At 47.1% G+C, this 20,581-nt stretch overlaps 1 protein-coding gene across 1 annotated transcript; it reads right to left on the minus strand.

The window, feature by feature from the left end:
- Positions 1-1,906: 1,906 nt before the first annotated feature.
- On the minus strand, positions 1,907-20,062 carry LOC6600005 (frizzled-3). Its single transcript, XM_026993345.1, has 2 exons — positions 19,318-20,062; positions 1,907-3,880 (listed from the first exon to the last, which is right to left on the minus strand). Exons 1-2 carry the CDS (start codon positions 19,546-19,548, stop codon positions 2,105-2,107), a joined length of 2,007 nt encoding a protein of 668 aa, XP_026849146.1. The 5' UTR covers positions 19,549-20,062; the 3' UTR covers positions 1,907-2,104.
- Positions 20,063-20,581: the final 519 nt, after the last annotated feature.

Consider the following 20,581-nt stretch of genomic DNA (forward strand, 5'->3'; position numbering starts at 1 on the left):
CTTTGCATACCCCCGGATACGTATAGAAGTCAAATACCTATTGGGAGACTTAGCTGACTCGTTCATATCGCGTTATATCCATGCACATACATACATATATCTCATATTATTCTGTACACATTTTAGTACTCTCCCGCCCTCGATCACTGGGTATCCAATGGTCGATTCGTAAGAACATCAAAGACGGAGAGTACTACTCGTACGACACCGATGAGGATGACGATAAAGCGTCAGAGAGCTGGCTGCTTCGCTTGGCTTATTCTCAGTCTTGGGGCCCGTCTTGGTCCCAATCTTCGGTGTCGGTCTACAGGTCTTTGGTCTTAGCCAAGGGGGGATGGCGACTTCGTCCGTCTGGCCGTCTGTCTGTCTGTCTGTCTGTCTGTCTGTTTGCCAGGGCGGCTTTAATCGCTTTGATCTTGGCGCACAAGAGTTAATTGCACGCTTGCTGCACAGTTGCTGCCGCTGCTTGTGGTTGTTGCTGCTGCTGCTGCTGCTGCTGTTTCTGTTGCTGCCACATGTTTCTGTTGTTGCACCGACCGCCTGGCAATTTGTTGGATAGAAACGTTGCCCGGCACGCGGTGTGGCAGCTTCAATCAAATTAATTGCGGCTCGGCTATTAAGCCCGTTGTTGAATTGCTTTGGCTGCTGTTCGGTGCCCATTCCCATGCCCTCCCCCTCCCACACACATCCTTTAAGGGGTGCCCCAGTAGTCGACTACCAGCGTGTCCCGACGTGTCTCTTAATGTGTGTGACACTCTCTCAGGGCGGCGTTGCAACGTTGCAGCGACGACCCAGAAGAGACACGACACGCACAGGTAGGACAACAGGTAGCACAGAGGCAGAGGCAGAGGCAGAGGCAGGGGAGGCGATGCCTACAGGTGGTGGATTAGGCGAGGGGGAGAGTGGAGAGGGAGCAAGGAAGAAGGGAAAGGGAAAGGGTGGGGCTCTTAGCAAAACGCTGGCAATCAACGCCGGTGCCTCTGTCATTAAGCATTTTCCTTCTAATTGCCGCTGCCATTGCAGGGGCCGAACAATAGCAACAATTTAGCTTCCTTTTGTTGCAATTAAACGAATTCGTGCTGCCTCGCCAGAGTGCCGCTCTCGCATAATTAACCCATATGGTGGGACAGAGAAAGGAGGAACCTGGAGGCACGTGAGAATTGCAAGAAGCACCGCGGGGGCCCTCGATGCACTTGGATTTCGAATTTAACTGGATACCAGTCTGCCACTGCCACCGAAAGGGCAGGATGGTATCATAAGTAATATGCACGTATTTGCTAAGGGATCCCCGCTTTGCTTGTGGGAATTAACATTATAGATGTATTGATTCTGCGACGAAGAGACTGAAGAGTACTTAATACTGGTGCCTGTTCCGGAGGGAACAACCATAAAACCATTTACATAGTAACTACTGAAGTCTCTTCAGTTATTGCTCGAGGGTCTACCCGCGAAGAACAGAACAGGGCAGTAGATCTACAGGGCATTTCGCAGCATTGTCTATTGTCTGGAGACGATAGATAGACTGACAACTTGGAACGAGGAACGACAACGAGGAACGACAACGAGGAAACAACGATGATTATCCGATTGTGACCAGATTTTTCATATAGCATCGTACTCTTCCGTTTCTTTCGATGTCCGATCCATTATCAATATTTGAATGATGATCACATTAAAAATATCCTTTACTATGGTTACGATTTTTTGGTTTTTGCTGGGAACATCTTTAAGAACATCTTAGGGTATGTTAGGGGCAGTACTTGAGTACTCGATCTCGTGATTGCAGATGAAAACAAACTTTATTTTCTCATTTAAATATTATAGTTTACAATTTATTCACAATTTTAATTAAGTTAAGGTCCTAGAAACAAATTAATTACAAAAAAAATAAAATAAAAATACACAGAAAATAAAATACAAATACAAATACGATTCCTCTATTTACACAGGACTTAGGTGATACTTAAAAACTATTCAAAATGGGGACTTAAAATCGATTAACACATTTCAATTGATAATTTATTAATTTGTTTTTATTTAATGGGCGATGCATACGAGTATGTATCCAGATCATTGATCAGGCTTTGAGCCATCGGATCCCTCTTTAGACACGCGACTGGTTGGGATTGTAGACGGGGACATTGTGGAAGCTAATGCCCGCATAGAGCGGAGCGGTGGCACTGGCCCCACCCCCGCTTCCGCCCCCTCCTCCCACGAATCCTGCAATGCCTCCAATGCCTCCAATGCCTCCGCTGGCCAGCATCGATTTGCCGCTGGTGTAGAGATGCTTTTTGGGCAGAGCGGATGCACCGCCTCCCATGGCATTGGCGCCAGCATGGCCCCCATTGCCGTTCGCCCCCGACTTGCTCTGGGCCATCAGAGAGGAGGTGGGTGTACCGCCGGCCACCAGACGGCTGCGATAGCTCTCGCAGGTCTTGCGGGACCACACCCACATGCCGGTGAGTGTGCCGCCCGCCAACTGAAAGAAGATCCTCACCAGCGCCGGCCAGGCGGTGAGGGGATCCGGCGAGGCGCAGTCCTCGAGCGTCGAACAGCTGGGAACGGGATCGCCGAAGCGCTCGCAGAGGGCGGCCACCACGCCCGCCGCCGTCGGGACGAAGAAGAGCAGCGAGAAGATGACGAACCGCTTCCGGATCTGGCCGAAGCGGTGGTGAGCCAGCGTGGGCTGGAGCTGCTGCTGCAGCGAGTGCAGGGAGCGGGAGGCGCGCAGCGTAAAGTACAGCCCCAGGAGGAGCAGCACCAGGGCGGGCAGCTCCACGAATCCGGGGGCCGAGCACATGCCCGTCAGCTCGCTGGGTCGGACACGCTCCAGGAGCAGGGCCGCGATCGGCGGCACCAGGGGCGGCACCCAGGCCAGCACATGGAAGAGGCCGGAACGCTTCTCCAGCGCCTCGCTGGACCACTTCTTGTGCGACGAGAGGTAGAAGCAGAGGGCGAAGATCAGCCACCAGCTGGCGGCGCACAGGCTCAGGTACGAGGTGGTGATGTACGAGGCCAGGCAGGGCGGCGTCAGCTGGCAGGCGGGACGCAGCCGCAGCCCCTGCGGCTCCTGAAGCTGGGCCAGACTCCGCGCCTGGTTGTGGAACACGATCCGCTCCAGGTAGCACACGCTGAACAGGTTGTAGCACAGACAGAGGAAGAGCACGGGGCGCTCCGGGTACCCGAACCGCGTCGGCTCCGCCCAGAAGGTGACCAGCGCGAACAGCGTGAGGACAAAGCACACGGCGGACAGGCCCAGGATCAGGCTCTCCGTTAGCTTCTTCTGCTGTGTGGTGTGGTAGGCGTCCCGCTGGCACTGGGGCAGGCACTCCTCCGGGTTCAGGTGGCTTCCGCTGAAGTTCTGCGGACAGATGATACCGGCCAGGCTGTTGCCGCCGCCACCGCCGCCGCCGCCACCTCCTCTACCGCCGTTCCCGCCTCCCAGTGGCCCACCCGTCTTCCAGGACATCCAAAAGCGGGACATGTGCTGCTGTTGCTGTTGCTGCTGCTGCTGCTGCTGTTGCGGATGCTGCTGTGGCTGCTGTTGCTGCTGCAACGGGGGCTCCTGTGCGGGGGCAGTCTCCGCTGCGGCCGCACTGGCCGTTGGCGCCGCATGGACACCCTCCTGGGGTATCTGCATGCACAGCTCGTGCTTCTCCGGTTGCGGCAGACTCTCGCAGCTGAGGAACGGGGGCCACAGCTGCATCAGCTCCGGACCGGCATTGGCGGCGCACTCCCCCTTCACCGTTTCGCAGAGGGACTTGCAGGCGGTCACGGGCCGTGGCACATCCGGCGTGCAGAGCGGAAACAGCGCCGAGCAGAGCAGAAAGCGCGCCCGCCTCGAGCAGCCCGACTCGATCAAAGGCAGCAGCTTGGCAATCTGCAAGGAAAGGCAACAAGAATGACATGCAACAATTATTATTGGTGGTTCATTGCATCCAGAAAAGGGTGGGGGGGTCGGTCTACAATATAGATCTAAGTGCTATTCTCAGCCCTGTCCAAAGTCCTACATTCAAGCATTTCGGTGTCGTTCAGGCAAAGAGGGGCATCTATTCGAGGAGCTCCTAGTCTTAAAGATCAGCAGATGGAAAAAATAATATGAACGGCATATATTTTTCAATATTTTCTTCAGGGAATATACATACATATGTTGATGGAACGTTATTTGTTTTAGAGTATATTGTACTTTAACTACGATGCGATGCTCCCAAGTGAAAGCCTTTCAGACCCTCGCGAGTACGAGAGTTCGTCTATGAGTATATGAGGGGAAATCACTAGCATTATACGATTTGTAATTTGCAATTTCAACTAATTTTAATACCAGACATTAGACGAGCTGCCCGGCAATTGTTGTGCTCAATTGTTGCAAATGGCCAGCATTTGTTCAATTATCTGGTGTTGTGGCTATTGTTAATGCTGCTTGATGGCGTCGTGTCGGCGGAACAACAAAGAGCAGGCGCCACAACAAAGTCCAACTGTTTGACTAAGTTTTTATGGCGTTTTTATTATTCGATAAAATTATAGACCTCGCGCCGAAACTACAAAAGCCAAGAAGCTCCAAAGTGTGAAGAGGAAAAGGGGAAATGTGGAATGGGTTATGGGATATGGGAAATGGGAATCAGATCCGATCTTTTGTTTAGAAGCAATTTGTTTTTGATTTGTTTTACTGGAGGCGTACTATTTAGTAATTTCCGTGTAGTTTCTGTTCTCCTTTTTTTCGATTTTGCTTATCGAACAACAAATTTCGATCTAATTACTTGGGCGGCAATCTTTTATGTGGCCATTCCATCGATATAAGCGATATAAGCGATATAATTAAATGTTGCTAATTGATAAAAGTCGTATACTTCGATATACACACATATGTATATATGTATGATAGATCTTGGCAAGTATCTATGTATCTATCCCTACACCACAAATTCTTTGTCATTTGGAAAATACTAGAAAATCGAACCAGTAGTCCGGGTTTTCCTCTGAAGTGGAAAAGGGTCTCATGCTTCTTGTTGTTTGTTGTTTCCATTCCTTTGATCATTACGATGTGTGTGAATGAATGTTTGGTGTGAAAACTTGCGTCAGATTTCACACATAAGAAAGAAAACGCTTCAAATGGCATCCCGGGTCCGACGTGGACGTGGACGTGGACGTGGACGCGAACGTCCATTCCATTACCATTTGCAGTTGTTGTCGATGGCAATTAATTGTCAATTACCGGCCATGCAATCTAATAACATCAAATGAAGCCAGATTCCATTCGACTTGATGCGAAATTAATCCATGGAAAGCCATGTCCGAGCAAAAACCAGCCACAAACCGAGTCAGACACATACCAAGCCCATTGTCCATCAAAAGAGCCCCGACCGGACGACGACAATGATGACGATGACGGACCAGACGCATCAACATTTATGAGTTTGTGGAATTTTAGACAAGTCCGGGGCAAAAAAAAAAAACGAGGGACAGGATAGCACAGGAACAGCAAGGTTTCGGGGGCCCAGAGACCCAAAGAGAGAGAAAAAAAGCAATAAAAAAACGACAAAAAAAAACTGCATCAAATTATCGAGAAACATTTTCTCAGGAAAGAGTTCCAAGGTTCCGGAAGGAGTGCAGGAGTACACTGAAATAAATTTCGATGGTAATTATATCGGAATATCATTGGTTGGGGGATTTGCCGAATCGCTTGTGGTGTCCGTTCGCTTATGGGCTGGATACAGGATCAATCAGACAGGGATCTATGTTCTTATCTTATGCAAGTTGTCAAGCTTTTCTCTCTGTGTAGGCATCATTCTGATATCGCGGCAGTGACTCCCAGAGCGGGACTTTGACATGGATTTGATGGGCTGTCTCTTGGACAGGCCAACTCGTTCTTGGCTCTGATATTGTGGGGGCTAACAGTAACCGAATTGTTATTGCTGCTTCCACTGCTGTTGGTTGTATAATTAAGCTACATTAGGCCCAGACGAAAGGCCGAAAGCGGCCCAGACGAGGAGCGGCCGAAAGAAGAGATAGTGGTGGAGGAGGGGAAAGCGGAGAGTATGGGGATGTGAAGATGGTGGGACGGGGGCAGATAGCAGAAGAACCGCCGGGCATCTCGAATGAAGCATTAGACACGCGATTTCCAATGCTGTGTTGCTTTTGTTTCTCTTCCCTTTGACTCTCCCTCTCTGCTCTACTCGCACTTCGATGAAAAATAGCTTCGGGCAATAATAATTTAATGATGCAGCAGCAACAACAAACCCAGCAAAAAGCACACAGCAAGTGAACCTCATCATCATCAGGCGCAGCAGCCAGCAAAGGCATTATCATCGACAACAACAACAACAACGAAAACAACAACGAAAACGCAAAGTCCAAAAAGAAGAGAGAAAAATGCATGGGCTTTGGCAGTTGCCTCTCGAATTTGAAATACCCTTTTGCAAGCGCTTGATCTGCTTACTTGGGAAACAATGCGACCCCGCCAAGGGGTATACAAAACTGAAGGGCAATCGGCTAGCGGAGGGCAAGGTGTACTAATATAGGGTGAGGTATACCCCAGCCGATGAGCTCTGCCTCACCTTCTATCAATACAGTGCAGGTGAACTGAGAGAGAGATAGAGAGCGCGAGAGAGCGACAAGCTAGAAGAGAGAGCGTGAGCAGAGGCTTGAAGAGTGTCTAAAATGTATTATTAATGCAAAAGAGCAATGCTTGGTCATCATCATCATCATCATCTCACCATACACTCCTCTCCACCAGTCACACCCCCAAGCCGATCCACCCCCTGCCCCTCTACCCCTTCCAGCCTGCGCAGCGAATGCAATCTGCAACGCTTTGAGCATTTATGTTGTCGTGCTCCTTCCACTCGCAGCGCCATAGCCATGCCTCCGCTGCTGCGCTGCTGCGCTGCTGTTATTTTTTCGGCCACGCAAAAGCCCAAAGAAGAAGTTGGCAATTCGCCGCGGCTCGCCGCACCGCAGTTTATCCGTCTGTCCGTCCATCCGTCCACCCGACACCAAGCGACAAATTCGTTTTGGTCTCCAGCAAACGAAATTATTGTTATTACAGACAGTAACAAAGACGGCAATTTGAAAGGGTTTGAGCCTCAGTGGGGGTTCAAGGAACGAGTACATACGTATGTATGTATGTACATATGTAATATGTATTGTATTCATGCGATGTTTATAGAAGCGAATGGATATACAATATCAAATACAGAACAAATCTCTATAAAATATGTTCTTATGCTCTGTTTTGCTGCTGTTTTAAGAGAGTTTTCAAGGGAAAATAATCTTATTGAACAAATTAAACAATTTTGTATAAGAATGAGTTTAAAGGCGTAATTTCATCAAGAAAAGTCCATCACAAATGTGGATATCGTGGCATGGGTTCTCTATCGAATGGATCCTTTCGCCTAGGAGAATGTGCGTCCGCTAGTGGAAAGTAATACTCCTACTCGAACGAGTAGTCTCAGTTCTTTGTGTGTACACATATATGTGTTTCAAACAATGATTTCTGACTTTGATGAGGATTTTGAACAATCATTAAATGATCGTACGTTTTGTGTCATCGGGCGGCTCGGCTTGAACAGCAAACAGCAAAGTTCTGCTTAATTTACTTAAAAAACAACACAAAAACAAAAATAATAATGAACCGTTTCTGCTCCGCTCCACCGATCGCCTGGAGCTCTTTTCGGGTTTCGTTTTGTGGCTGTAGAGACGCGGAGACTGGCGGCAATTTCTTTAAAGCTTTTTTTTTTTTCTTTCTTGTCTTTCGGTTTGCAGCAGCGTGTTTCACACTTTTTGTCGGATGAAGACCAAAAGCATTTAATTTTGTTCAATTTGAGCGGGACCTGGCCTGGGTCTGGTGCTCTGCGGTGCCCCTCCTCGTGTTCACCCGCCCGTGTTCACAATTCAATTACAAGACCAACAACAATGCGAGAGTTGACACCTCCGAAAAAAAACCGAACGAACGAAAAACGTGAACTTAATGATTTTTCAATTTTGATTAATGATTTCGAAGCGAATGCAATGGCAACGAAACGAAACGAGAGGGAGGAACGGTGGTCGAGTGCGGAGGGGACGGCGGACAGACTTTGTCGCGCGGCACTTTGACTTTGAATATTTTTGAAAGGAATCGGATCGAATGGAAGGGAATGGAATGGAATGGAATGGAATGGAAATGGAGAACGAACCCCTAAACAGCTGCCGCCGCACTCGGAAACTATCCAGCGGCGGCTGCGATATCTTTGACTTTCATTAGTGCCACACAACCTTGTGGCACCTCCTCCTTCTCCCCAACCACCACCACCGCGGACTGAAACCAGATGGAAACGCCACTCAACTCAATTCTCGACTCTAGCTCTGGCTGTGGCTCTGGCCCAAGAGATCCAACAGATCCTCCGCTGCTGCTGCATGGTACTGGCCCATGGACACTTAATGCGTTCAGACATCTGCATAATCTAGGTAATGGATTAATTTATAATTTTCTACGCTTGCAGAGCCCAGTCCCAGTCCCAGGCCCAGTCCCAGACCGGATCGTGGAACGGACTGTGTGCCCACGAATATGGCATACAAATTATGGGCTCGCCCCAATGGGTCTTCAAATGGGAATCGAAGTATCGATGAATGCACTTTGTTATTGTTATGCGGTCATTCGGAGTGGAATATTTGGTTCTTAAACAGGAATTACTCAATGTGTCAATGGTATGTTCGATAATTAAGCAATTGAGAACTGAATTACACGAGTGGAAGGGCCTGCCAATCGGCCAGCGATAGTTCTATCGACAGGTTTTGGTATCGAAACGCAGAGAGGATCTCTCCGACCTCTTCTTTCATCCCGGATAGGAGGCCTTTCATCTCTCAGCGCCCGCCACTTCACGCCACGCCGTGACAGAGGCTCCACTCGGCCATGTTATCCTGTATCTCTGCGAGCCATCTATGCGGCACGCTTCATTCGGATTCGGATGTGGCTGGGGATTGTGGCTAATGCTAAGGCGGCCCCCAAAGCAATTTGCCGGCTGTCAGAGTGAAAAGTGTTGCAAAATGCTGACTGGAAATACCGCTGCGCCGCGTCGCACATAACAGGCGAAGCCATATATACGCCGGATGGACGGATAGATGCCCCTGTCCGGCTAGGCCCGGTCCGGCCACACCACTTGGCGAAGCTCAAAGTCGAGTTTTGGTCAGCAGTCAGCAGTCAGCAGTCTGGCAGCAGCGGAGCAGCTCTCCGCGAGCCGGCAACGATTCATCTTTTTCCAGCCGTTGCGTCTCGCTTGCGATTCCCCACCCTGCGAGAGCGAGAGTCGCATGATTTTTGTAGTCGGCTTAAAGCTATATCCGATCGGAATCCAGACAGAGAGAGAGATGGAGTGGTAAACTGTTTTATCTGGGTTTGGGGGGGGGGGGGGGGGCTCTTGTTGTTAGGGTATGCCCTCGTCGGTCATCCTCCGACGAGGCATGTGTGTGGGTTTGTTTATTCGGCTTTCGTGCATTGTGGTACTTTATTTGATTTGCGCTTTATTTGATTTAGTTGCCGTTTGGCGCTGACGCTCCGACTCCGGCTGATTCGCATTGACAGCTGTGCACGAATGCCCGAATGCTCGAATGCTGTTTCGGACGATTTCGGAGGGAAGATCGAGTGGGGCAGAGATCCATTGGGGCTGGGCTGTCGTCGTCGTCGTCGTCGTCGTCATCGCCGTTTTCGTTGTCGGCTCAACATCAAAGTCAATTGATTTAATTTTCGCTACGAGAGAGCGCTTGCAATTAGCGAGCGGACCAAAAAATTGTATTTCTATATTTCTTGGGGTGGATTTTACTCGTATATTTTCTTATTTGCTGAGATTTTTGTCTCAATCGCAGGCAGATCGCGATCGCTGACTTGATTCTGGCAATAATTTGCATAATTAAGATGCCCTGGCTTGCCCCTCACTCCTTTCCGCTTGGGATGATAGATCGTCATGACATCATAGATGCAAAAGCTAGCATTCTGCCTTCCTTATTAGAGCCCTATAGCTCTGATAGGCCAGAGATGTAGATACAGCTATTCCAGAAAGCGAAACAGAAAGAGCCACAGATCGAGATCAAGATTGAGCTGGAGATCAATTCAAATGGTAGATATCGCCGACTGCATTTTTGCAGTGCCACGGATCGCTGACAGAACTGTCAACTCGCCAGCGCTGGCAATGCCGACGACATACGACTGTCGTCTCACAATTAATTGACATTTTGACTGGCGACGATTGTCATTCAAAGGCAAACGAGGAGCAGAAAAGCCCCAGTCGCAAGAGCAAGAGGCACACACACACATCCAACGCTCCAGCCGCAGCCCCAGCCTCAGCCCCAGCCCCAGCCCCAGCCCCAGCCCGATCCAAGCGGAATGCACCAAAGCACCAGGCAGATGGATGCCGCCGCGCACAACATCAAGAGCTAGGAATCGATTCTCTGGCATTCTCTGGCTGTGTACACAGTGCGGGTCACAGCAAAAGAAACGATCTGAAATGGGAAAAGATTCTTCAGATCATCTCAAGATGATTTAATTTAATAAAACTATACTTTTTAGTTCCATGATTTATGCATATTTCTGCATATAATTTGAGCTGTGACCAGTGTCAGTTGATCCTCAGTTTCTATGCGATCTATTAGATCAGTCTATTCTATGGATTCGGTGGACTAGTTGCCATCGAGTGACTGCTTCTAAATCCTTGTCCCCAGGTGTTCGCGGCTCCCGGGGCTCTCACTCTCTCAAGTTAGATAATCTCTGACAGAAATCTTCGGTGCATTCAGGGACGTTCAAGGGACGAAGAACTTTACGTCGGCATAAAACTGAAGCTGAGAACTGAGCACTGAGCACTGAGCACTGGCCGGCCGAGTACATTGCCGGTTCAATTGGTCTTTTGGCTTAGAGTATCGTTTCGGGCTTAGTGGCGGCTGGGTCTGGCACTGGCACTGGCACTGGCACTGGCACGCTACAGTTACCCATACAATTGGGACATGTTTTGGGACTGGTTTGCCGCGGCCAGGCCAGACCGGGCCAGGCCATGCCATGCCATGCCATTGTATGAATGCATGGTGCGGTGCCCCCGTGGACAGGCGGACCGACACGGGAGTCCACGGAGTAATATATGCGCTGCCGTCTCCATTGCTGACATTTTGTCAGGCGGGATTACCAAAATGAGGCTGCCGTTTCGAGTTCTACACGCAACTTACAACACAAATTATGCCACTGGATGGATCAACTTTATCCCACTGTCATGTAAAGCAACGATGGGGCAATGGAGCAGCATTGGGGCATTGCGATTGGGGATTCGTATACGGTTTGGGGGAGCCGTAAGGAGTGAGAGCAATTCACGCGAGCGCAGGCGCGCAGTTCAATTAACTTAATTGCCATGTAATTACGCGCTGCAGCAACAACTGAAACTGCAACTGCAGCAGGCAGCAAGTTCAACGTCATCTTGCAACATCCTGCCTCCTGCTAAAGGGAAGGCTTGACTTGTAGATCGAAGCCACAAATACCCTCGGATCTCAGACCTTTGAATCCTAAGGAAGTTGAAAGCCACTGACCATAACATCTGTAGAATACACTCGAAATACTCCATCTAATCCATTATGAGCGTTACATCTTTCATCGTAACTTTCGTTAGGATCCCGTCTTTCAATTGCAAACTAATTTCAGTCGAAAACTCTATGAAAAGCGAGGGTACCATCGAAAGCAAAGGTCTGCTCAAATTTGTTATAGTCGCCGCAGAAAGGGTACCACAAAAAACAAAAGACTTAAGACACAAGCCTGTGGCTGAGGCTGTGGCTGCAGAGGCCGTCGTTTTTTTTTTTTTTTAGTTTCTTTTATATTTTTCGAATTTTTTCCGAGTCTGAGGCTGGGACTTCGTTCGACATTCCTCTGCCTGTGCCTGCTGATTCTTCTGCCTGCTTCTTTAACTGTTGCTGTTCTTCCCATGGGCTGCTGGACAACACGATACCCCTTTCGCCGATCATTTTGTTTGCGGTTCATCAAGGCCCACTATCTTCATGGCCCCCGCCCACACGCACTTGCCGATGGTTGCCGAGTGATTCTGCAAAACGCGACGGTGAAAAACGTATCGTGTAGCAGCAGGTATGCCGCTCTCTTTTGCCCTTGCCTCTTGCTCTTTGCTTGTCGTTCACTCTCTCTCTCTCACTCTCTCTGGACTGGCATTTGAAAAACGTTGCCGCATTTTTTGCGTGGTTTGTATTTTGCACATGACGAAGAAGAAGCAGGAGAGAAGGCGGATGAGGAGAAGAAGGCAGTGGAAGTCCCAGGAAAAGGAATAGAAGGGCCCCGGCAGGGCAGGGCAGGCAGCGGAATGATCACAGGGAGCGCTGCGCTGCAGCAGAGATCCCGCAGAGCAGAGCAGAGCCTCCTCCGACGACGATGACGACGACGATGACGACGACGACGACGACGATGACGACGACGACGACCACGACAGTGGAATGAACTAATTGTTGTTGCTACGGAATCGCGCTTTGAGGATTTCGCAATGTGTGTTGACTTTTGGTTCTGTTTTTGTTCCCCTTGCCATCTTTTTTGTTTGTTTCTTTTTTTCTTGGACGTCAAATTGTTATCGTCAGCATTGCAGCTCAGCTCCTTTTGACCCCATCATTATAGAGCGAGAGCGAGAGGGAGAGGGAGAGGGAGAGGAGAGATGGATTCCAGTGAAACGACAAAAATATATATCCGAAAAATAACAAGCGACATTTTGTTGGAGTTATGTTCAGCGCATTCCCATCACCCATCACACATCCGTCTCCGACCCGTCCCGTCCCGTCCCGTTCCACTGTGTCTCGCATTATCTCCTGCTCCTCCACTCTCTCGTCTCTGCCAATCGTTTGTGGCTGCCGCAGCGACAGCATCTATCCTCTTGGGGATAGATTGGATCTGGCTAGATTCCGATAACATATAAATAATGATCTCAGGATTCTGCAAAACCCAATTCAATTCGCTATGAATTTTGGGTATCAGAATATAACCAAGAAGAACCTCTCCTCTCCTCTCCTCGCCTCTCCTCTCCTCTCCTAACAATATGCCACGACTTACGCATGTAATCTCTCTCTCTCTCTCTCTCTCTCTCTCTCTCTCGACTTTGGTTTAATGGGGACTCTGACGTTCTTGTGCTTTTTGTGACATTATCATTGTTAAGTCTTTTCAACTCCCGCCCTGATGGATTTCTCATTGTTGTTGTTTTGGGCTTTGCCATAATTACAATGCAAACATTCTCCCTCTATCTCTCTCTCTCTCTCTCTCTCTCTCTTTGTCTGCGTACGTAAACGAGGTAGCAGCCCAACAACAACTTCAACGTGTCTCTGTCGCTTGTCGTTGTTTTTTTTTCCACCGGCGTCAATCTTTGATAAGAGCTTTTGGGTTACTTTTCTTATCAGAAATGCCGTTGCGGATTAACTTTGGATGATAATGTGTGTGTGTGTGTCTGTGAGTGTGTATTTCTTTACGGCGGAGAATATCACAACAAATTTTATGATTTCTTTTACTGATAGCAAAACCCCGATGCAAACACATTAGGTATTTTTTTTATTTATCGGGAATTGAACGGAAGAGAAACCAGTACCAGAAAACGCTACAATCAGTCCTTTCGACCATCTGAATACCCCTAAAATATGTATTTAACGGAATACAGAATAATGGAATTCATCTAGTTCCCTTATACATAGAACATATCTTCAAAAACTTGCACCACTACAAAAAAAAACCCATAATGTAATTAAAAGAGAAAACTTTTTTTTTTAATACCCAAAACCTAAAACATTTTAGTAATAATAGCATATAATTTCTATCTATTTTTTGTGAAACAAAAACTTTTCCGAATATTTTTGGTATTTTTCATACCATATTTTCTTTTATTATGATCTTCCATAAGAAAGTTATTTCGGAAATTGTGGAAGACCTGCGTCTAAAATAAGATTATGTTGAAAACAAAAGAAAAATTGGAAAAATCCACCTTTAATCGCTAACTGAAGATCGAAACACACCCTATATACCCTGTACTAAGATACCGAGTAAAAATACCTATGCAATATTATTTCCCTTTATTTTGTTTCTTGTCTTTTCGCGGCAATTTCTTTAATCAAATGCTGATAGATATACATAGATAGTGAGATATAGGATTGATATGCGAGGTTAAGTCATGCATTCTGTACGACCGTAAGGGACTTTGCCGAGCGATAAGCCCCAAAGGCAATTGCCATAAAAACGAAAACGATAAAAAACCTTAGTTATACCACATACCTTTGGATCCCGAAGCCCCAAAAGTTTTCTTATGCTTTCGTTAATGTTTATCATATATTGTATGTATGTACGTGGCCCCCTCTCTATCGATGTCTTTGTAGTCTCTCTCTCTCTCTCTCTCTCTCTCTTTCACCGGAGAACTGGTTGCCGAAGCAATCTTAATGGGTTCTGATTTTCAAAATCAAACAATTTTATTGTCGCCATCGTCGGTCGGTCCTCGTTGCTGTGGCTGCTTTATGGCTGCCATGTATGTACGTGTGTATGTATGTATGCATGCGGACCGCGGCCTTGTCTTCTGATGTTTTTTTTTTTTTGGTTTTGGTTTTGGTTTGGGTGCAGTGGGGTCTGTGGTGTGGGGTCTGGGGTGTGGGGTGTGGGAAGCCGGAGCCCCACAGGTGAGAGCCGGAGCTTGTGGCCGGGGCTTTCTGTCTAATGCCTTGCTCAAATATTTACAATTACTTTACATAAAATGCCAAACCGTTTTGTCATCTGCCGAAGCTACGACGAGTACGAGTCGTGCGAGTAAAACACTTCTCTTTTTGAAGCAAAGGGTATACCAACTAGTCGGACAGTTTGTCACATGCTCACATGCTCAAATACAACATTTCCCATTTGCTAATGGTTAGGGATTCCAAAAAACAAAGAATATATTCCTAAATAATGATAATTTTTCCTACCCATCAGATCTTCCCTTTATAAGCGCATATTCCCTACTATTTTCACAACAATTTCTATCTCTCTGTCCGGCGGTTTGTCTGTTGTTGATGGGTGGAGCGGAGCAGTCAGCCAGTCATCTGTCATGTTTAAGGGCAGACATCTTCAAAGCCCTGACGTTATGTCGACTTGAGGGGACCACGAACATTTTCTTTATCTGGACAGGAGGGTCGGCGGTTGGAGATAGTAAACATCGTTGACAAACCCAAAAGCCCCAATGGCAGGGGAATAGGGAGCCCATTGCCACGTGAATGGAGGAGCTTTGGGGGACAGCAAAAACAAAAGCAAAAGCAAAAAACCAACAGGCAGAGGAGGGTAGGTGTTTTTTTTTTGGTGTTTGAAATGTCCAAGCGCACCGAGAGAGTCAAATGCATTTCTCTTCAGTTTTATCATTTGTCTTGTCTGTGTGTTGCCTATTTATTTGTTTGCTTGTCTGTCTGTCTGTCTGTCTCTCTATCTGTACATATATGTATCTATCTATCTGTGTGTCTGTTTGTCCGTCTGTCTGTTTGTCGAGTGGGGGCGCGTTGCGATCAAGTGCCGACAAAGTGCTCGTCAAGCGACAATTACAAGCAAATTAATTGAAAGTGCGCTCCCCACTAAGGGGAATGATGATGATGATGATGTCCGTTCCACACTGTAGATAACACCATCCATCAACGGAGCTCCCTCAAAAGCAACAAAAACGTTTATTTAATTGGAAACTTTATAAAGAGAATGAGCATATGTACGAGTATATCTGGGCGATGGATAGGCTTTGCATGGTATAGATGATGAGAGATACAAAATAGTTTTAATACTGCAAAGCTGGCAGAAAAACATTTTTGGGAAGCACACTGTGCAGGTGTTCGACCATCTAGACTATGTGTTTTTTTCTTTGAAAGTTATCGGAAGTTTATGCCTGAGTAATTGGTCCAATAATTGTTAGATTTAAAGGTCTTTCCAATCGATAATCATACATACAAATATGTATCTTTCATTAGAAATGTGCCGATATTTAATGAAGTTCATAGAAACAAAAATTCATTCTTCTCGTTTCTGGCTCAATTCTTGGGTGTCTCTCCCGTTCTTCTGATCTTTTCCATGGCGTATGGTATACGGCATATGGTAAATGGTCATACGAATATAGTATCCTCGGATGACGATGACGATGCCGATGCTCTTCTGATGCCTTCGTTATGTAAACCCATCTCCGAATTTGATTGTTGTTTCTGGCGCTGCTGTTGCTGCTGCTATTGTTTTTGTTTTTTATTGCCGCTTGATGTTGCTGCCTCTTTTGATTTTCTTTTGTATAGTTTTTCTGCCTTTGATCTGTTTTACGTGCTTCCGATTCAATTTGTTCGATGTTTGGTGTGTAGGTGGGGGCAGTGGATGGACTGAGGGGTAGGGGTTGATTCAGAAGGCGCTGCTTTCGTTTTTATTGCCACTTGAAGCGTGTACGGGGGATTTCATTGCCTCTTTCTCCTCTAAACAACGAGTAAATCGAGGAAAAACGGGGAAAACGGACAATGCATTTTTAGATCGAACGATGCGATGGCTAGCATGGGAAGCGATGGGAAGGGGGAGGGAGAGTGGGAGTGGCACAGCAGACGCCCCAAAAAAAAAAAAAATTCAAAGAGAGACAAACAAAAAAAGATAGGCAGAGGAAAGGTTGCAACTAGATAGAAAGAAAGAGCGGAGTTTCGGTATAGAGTCGAGACTTGGTATACCCTGGGGCATTCAGAAGGGACCCAAGCATGGCGTCTGCTTGAGCATGATGATGGGTGGCATGGCCGCACCTTCCATAGTTCTAGCATACCCGTTGGGAGGGTATATGGAAACATATAGATTAGGTGACTGCGATGGGGAGAGAGCGCTGTGCAGCCGAGAGATAAAAAGTCAAATGCAGTCTCTCCGCTTATCTGTCGAATGGTCTCGGTCTCGGTCTCGGTCCCGGTCCCCTACCCCCTCCCCAAGCATCACTTCTTTGCTTCACTTAGGCACGGCACGGCACGGAACAGCATCATCGTCATCGACATTTGCCTGCTCTCCCAAATGCAGGCATGGACATGAAATGCAAGCTATGCTCAAAAGAGCGAGCCGAAAGGTGTTAATGGACTCACACACACACACACACACACACACAAGCGCCGAGCGCAGATGCACACGCACACGAACACGACAGCCACAGCCTCTCTTCGACATCTAGCCCCCCTCCCTCTCTCAGTGTCTCTCTAAGCTGGCCTCGAGTTTTTACACATTTCTCTTTCGCTCTTCAGTGCGCGGCGGCAGCCTCTTTCTTCTCCACCGTTTCTTTCATTCTTCCATTCTTTCTTTCTTTCTTTGTCGCCGCACAATCGCAGAGGTCGCCCATGTGATTTCCACTAAATGGTTCTCTCTCTCTCTCTCTCTCTCTCTCTCTCCTTCCAGCTACTCAGCGATTTTCATGGACCATTTTCATGGTAAATTATGGACGAAGACGACCTGAACTGTATAAGCTCTTCTGATCTGATCGCATTTTATAGGGTATCAACGGCGATGCTCGTATTCGGACAATGAATGGCTCTCATTCGTATTAGATCAATAGATCAGTTCATCTCACATTATTGAACAATAGTTTTTTTTTTACAAAATAGCACCCAAGTGGGGTAAATTTTTTTGTTTTTCTGGCTACAGGGTATCAGGCAAAGAGTTTCACCACACAAACACTCCGTCTGTTTTTCTCTCTAGTTCTCTCTTTTGTCATTTTATATAGAACATGCAAAGACGGCAGCCCTGATAGCTGCATCTGGCTCATTCACTCGTTCTCTGTCCCTCTTCTATTGGTGTCCCTCTCTCTCTTTTAATTGAAAAGCAATTAAATGTCGCTTCTTTGACTTTTTTCTGAGTGATAACTGTGCCTGTGCCGCCCCTGGTCCCTGCATGAGTATGCGTGTGTCAGTGTGTTGTTTCCACTTTTATCTAGATACCGAGCCCCGTAGTAGGAATCGGAATCGCAGTCGGAGTGAGAGTGAGAGTCGAGGCCATGCCTCCTTTTGTATTTTTCCCCAGAGCGTTGCTAATGGAAATGAAACCCCCGAAAAACAAAATACAATCAGAGCAGCGGGAGGGCGTACACAATAATACCATACCCACAGGAGTAGGGGGCAGGAGGCAGTGGCAGGGCAGCGTTCTCCTCAGACCGATAGCATATAAAAAAACAAAAAAAAAAAAAAACAGATCTATTGTAGATCTGTGTAAAAAAAAATTCAGAACTAAATATTAACAGATTGGAATACTCTTGGTATTCAGAATACATTTCCATGGTCTCTCATACTCATATCTATTGTGACCCTGAATATATTCTTCAATACTACTGATAGGAAATACGAATACAACAACTTGTTCCCAGTTGGTGTAGAAATTTTGATTACAAACTGGAATAGAATAGACCCAAAGACCATCCATAGACCCTGAATCGATACTTCTATAAGCACTTGGTCAAGATTGACATACAAAATGTATTTCATTTCAAGTAAAGAAAGTGTGGTACTGATTTCAGTACCAAAGTCTCTGCCAGTTACTTGTTTTATATTTTTGAAAATTTACGAGTATTATTTACTTAATTTTTTTGGATTTTGTAGCTTGTGCTTATCTGAGACATCACCGGAGCGAATATGAAACAAGTAAAAAACAAACTCAGAAAAAGTCTTGTGGGCAGGGGGCAGGTGTGCTGGTGGGGTCTTCGGGGAGAGTCGCACTTTGATGAGCTGCCGCCACAGCTCTAACCCCAACCCGCTCTGCCATTCACAATTTCGTACATTTCGCAAGAGCTTGTGACTTTTCAACCGTTTGTCCGTCTGTGTGTTCATTTGTTTTTGTTTTTGTTTTTGTTATGTCTCCACTCGTGGATACCCTCGCAAAGAGTAATATGATTTTAAGATCGGACTAGCACGGATCAGTATTTCGTACGGCTGGCAAAGGAACCTTTGAGGACGTCCTTGCCACGCCGCCAGCCACAAACTCAACCAAAAGGGTACCAAGGAGAATGACCAAGAATGCAAAAACAAAATGCATGTCGTGTTAAATAATTAGCTTCGATACGCATGGCATGACTATAGGATACAGCATAAAGGACACAGCAGAATGGGGGTACTCAGTGAGGGTATGTAAGGCTTCGGGTAACTAAAATTCGCCTTCTTTCTGGTTTGGTTGGGGGCTTGGGCTTTCGCACGTAAGCGGACAGAATTATTTTTATGGGCCACACAAAAGCCGGGGCCAGAGCTAGAGCCAGAGCCACAGCCATAGCCAGAGCCAGAGCTTATCAACGGCGTGGGATCGAGAGTCTGGGAGGGGGGATGGGGGATGGATGGGACGTGCCTGCGTTTCATGCATACCTGTAGCTCAGCCTCCAGCTGATTGGTGTGACCAGCCAGATTGGGCAGTGCGGTCATATTGTAGCCGAGGCCTTGGCAGGCCGACACCGCTATTCGCTGACATTGTAATCCACTCGAGTGGTGGTGGTGGTGGCCCGCCACTTGGCCGTGTCCATCGAGGCTGGAGCTTCCACCGATTCCTAGCCAGATGCTCTGCAGGATCAGGCCCAGTGCCGTTGCACGAGCCAACATTTGTTCTTGGTTATCGTGGTGCGGGGGAAGGGTTAGGAATATCGTATGGGGGCTGTCACCCGGACAGAAGAGGATTTCAGGATCTCAGGGTCTCGGTTAAACGGGCTTCATGGCAACGATTTGGCAATGTTTACACACTCGCGAGGGATCACGTGAAAAAAATACAACTAATATTCCACCAAGTACTAATATACTACAAATATGGATTCCAAGCTCCTTCAGACCTGTTCCGAGTTTGTTCTTTATACGCGGGCAGAGACACTATCCCGAACGATACCGGCATGTAGGGATTCTGGATATTTTTGTGGGAAATATCAAAGAAAATTCGGCACTATCTCTGGTGTTTCCATTTTCCAGCTTTCCGATTCCCCAGATTGAGGCGGCTATTGATATTGTATGTATATACATATAGTATGTTTTCAGTAGTTTGATTTCAATTTGAATATTTTTGTGGGGAAAATTTACGAAACTGCTTTTCGGAGTTCATTCGACACTAGTTTTCTGTTGTTTCCCTGTCCGCGGCCCGTTCATTCATGCTCGCATTTGGGGGCGGCAAGTCCGTTTCTTTCAAATACGCCCGTCTTGAAATGTTGCTCAGCAACAAAAGTGTGCTGCTGAGAAAAAAGAGGTATGGTCAACGGGCAAAACGGCAAGAAAAACACAGCGCATGCAATGTTCAGCTCACCCTTATCTTCAACATGCTGTGAATGTTGACGAGGCTTGTAAGTCTTCATGGCATATTGGAATCCAAAATGGGGTGAGGTTCGTGTTGCAGTCCGTTTATGTTTCTCGGTTTTCCCTCGCACTCCATACCTTTCCATAGCCCAGAGACTCGAGTGGTGGCTCGAGCTCGCCTATGGCCATATAACACTAAGCTTTGCTAACAGATTAACTGCAAAGACAGCCTTATGGGAAGGGCATGCAGTGGGAAGAAGAGATAAATGTACAAATATGCTCGAGCCTCCCTCCAGTTGAGCTGAGCGCATCGATTGTTACAGTTTTTAGATCGAATTTTGCTGTCTGGCTGGGCGAA

This window comes from Drosophila persimilis, unplaced genomic scaffold (genome assembly GCF_003286085.1).
Source record: "Drosophila persimilis strain 14011-0111.01,24,50 unplaced genomic scaffold, DperRS2 tig00000829-arrow-arrow-pilon, whole genome shotgun sequence".
In the NCBI taxonomy this organism is placed as follows: domain Eukaryota; kingdom Metazoa; phylum Arthropoda; class Insecta; order Diptera; family Drosophilidae; genus Drosophila; species Drosophila persimilis.

What these genes read in the sequence shown, in the direction of transcription:
- LOC6600005 (XM_026993345.1), bottom strand. Translation starts at nt 19,548, where the DNA reads ATGTTGGCTCGTGCAACGGCACTGGGCCTGATCCTGCAGAGCATCTGG. An exon ending in AGCTGGAGGCTGAGCTACAG is followed by an intron (nt 3,881 to 19,317) that starts GTATGCATGAAA and finishes CTTTCCTTGCAG; the next exon opens with ATTGCCAAGCTGCTGCCTTT.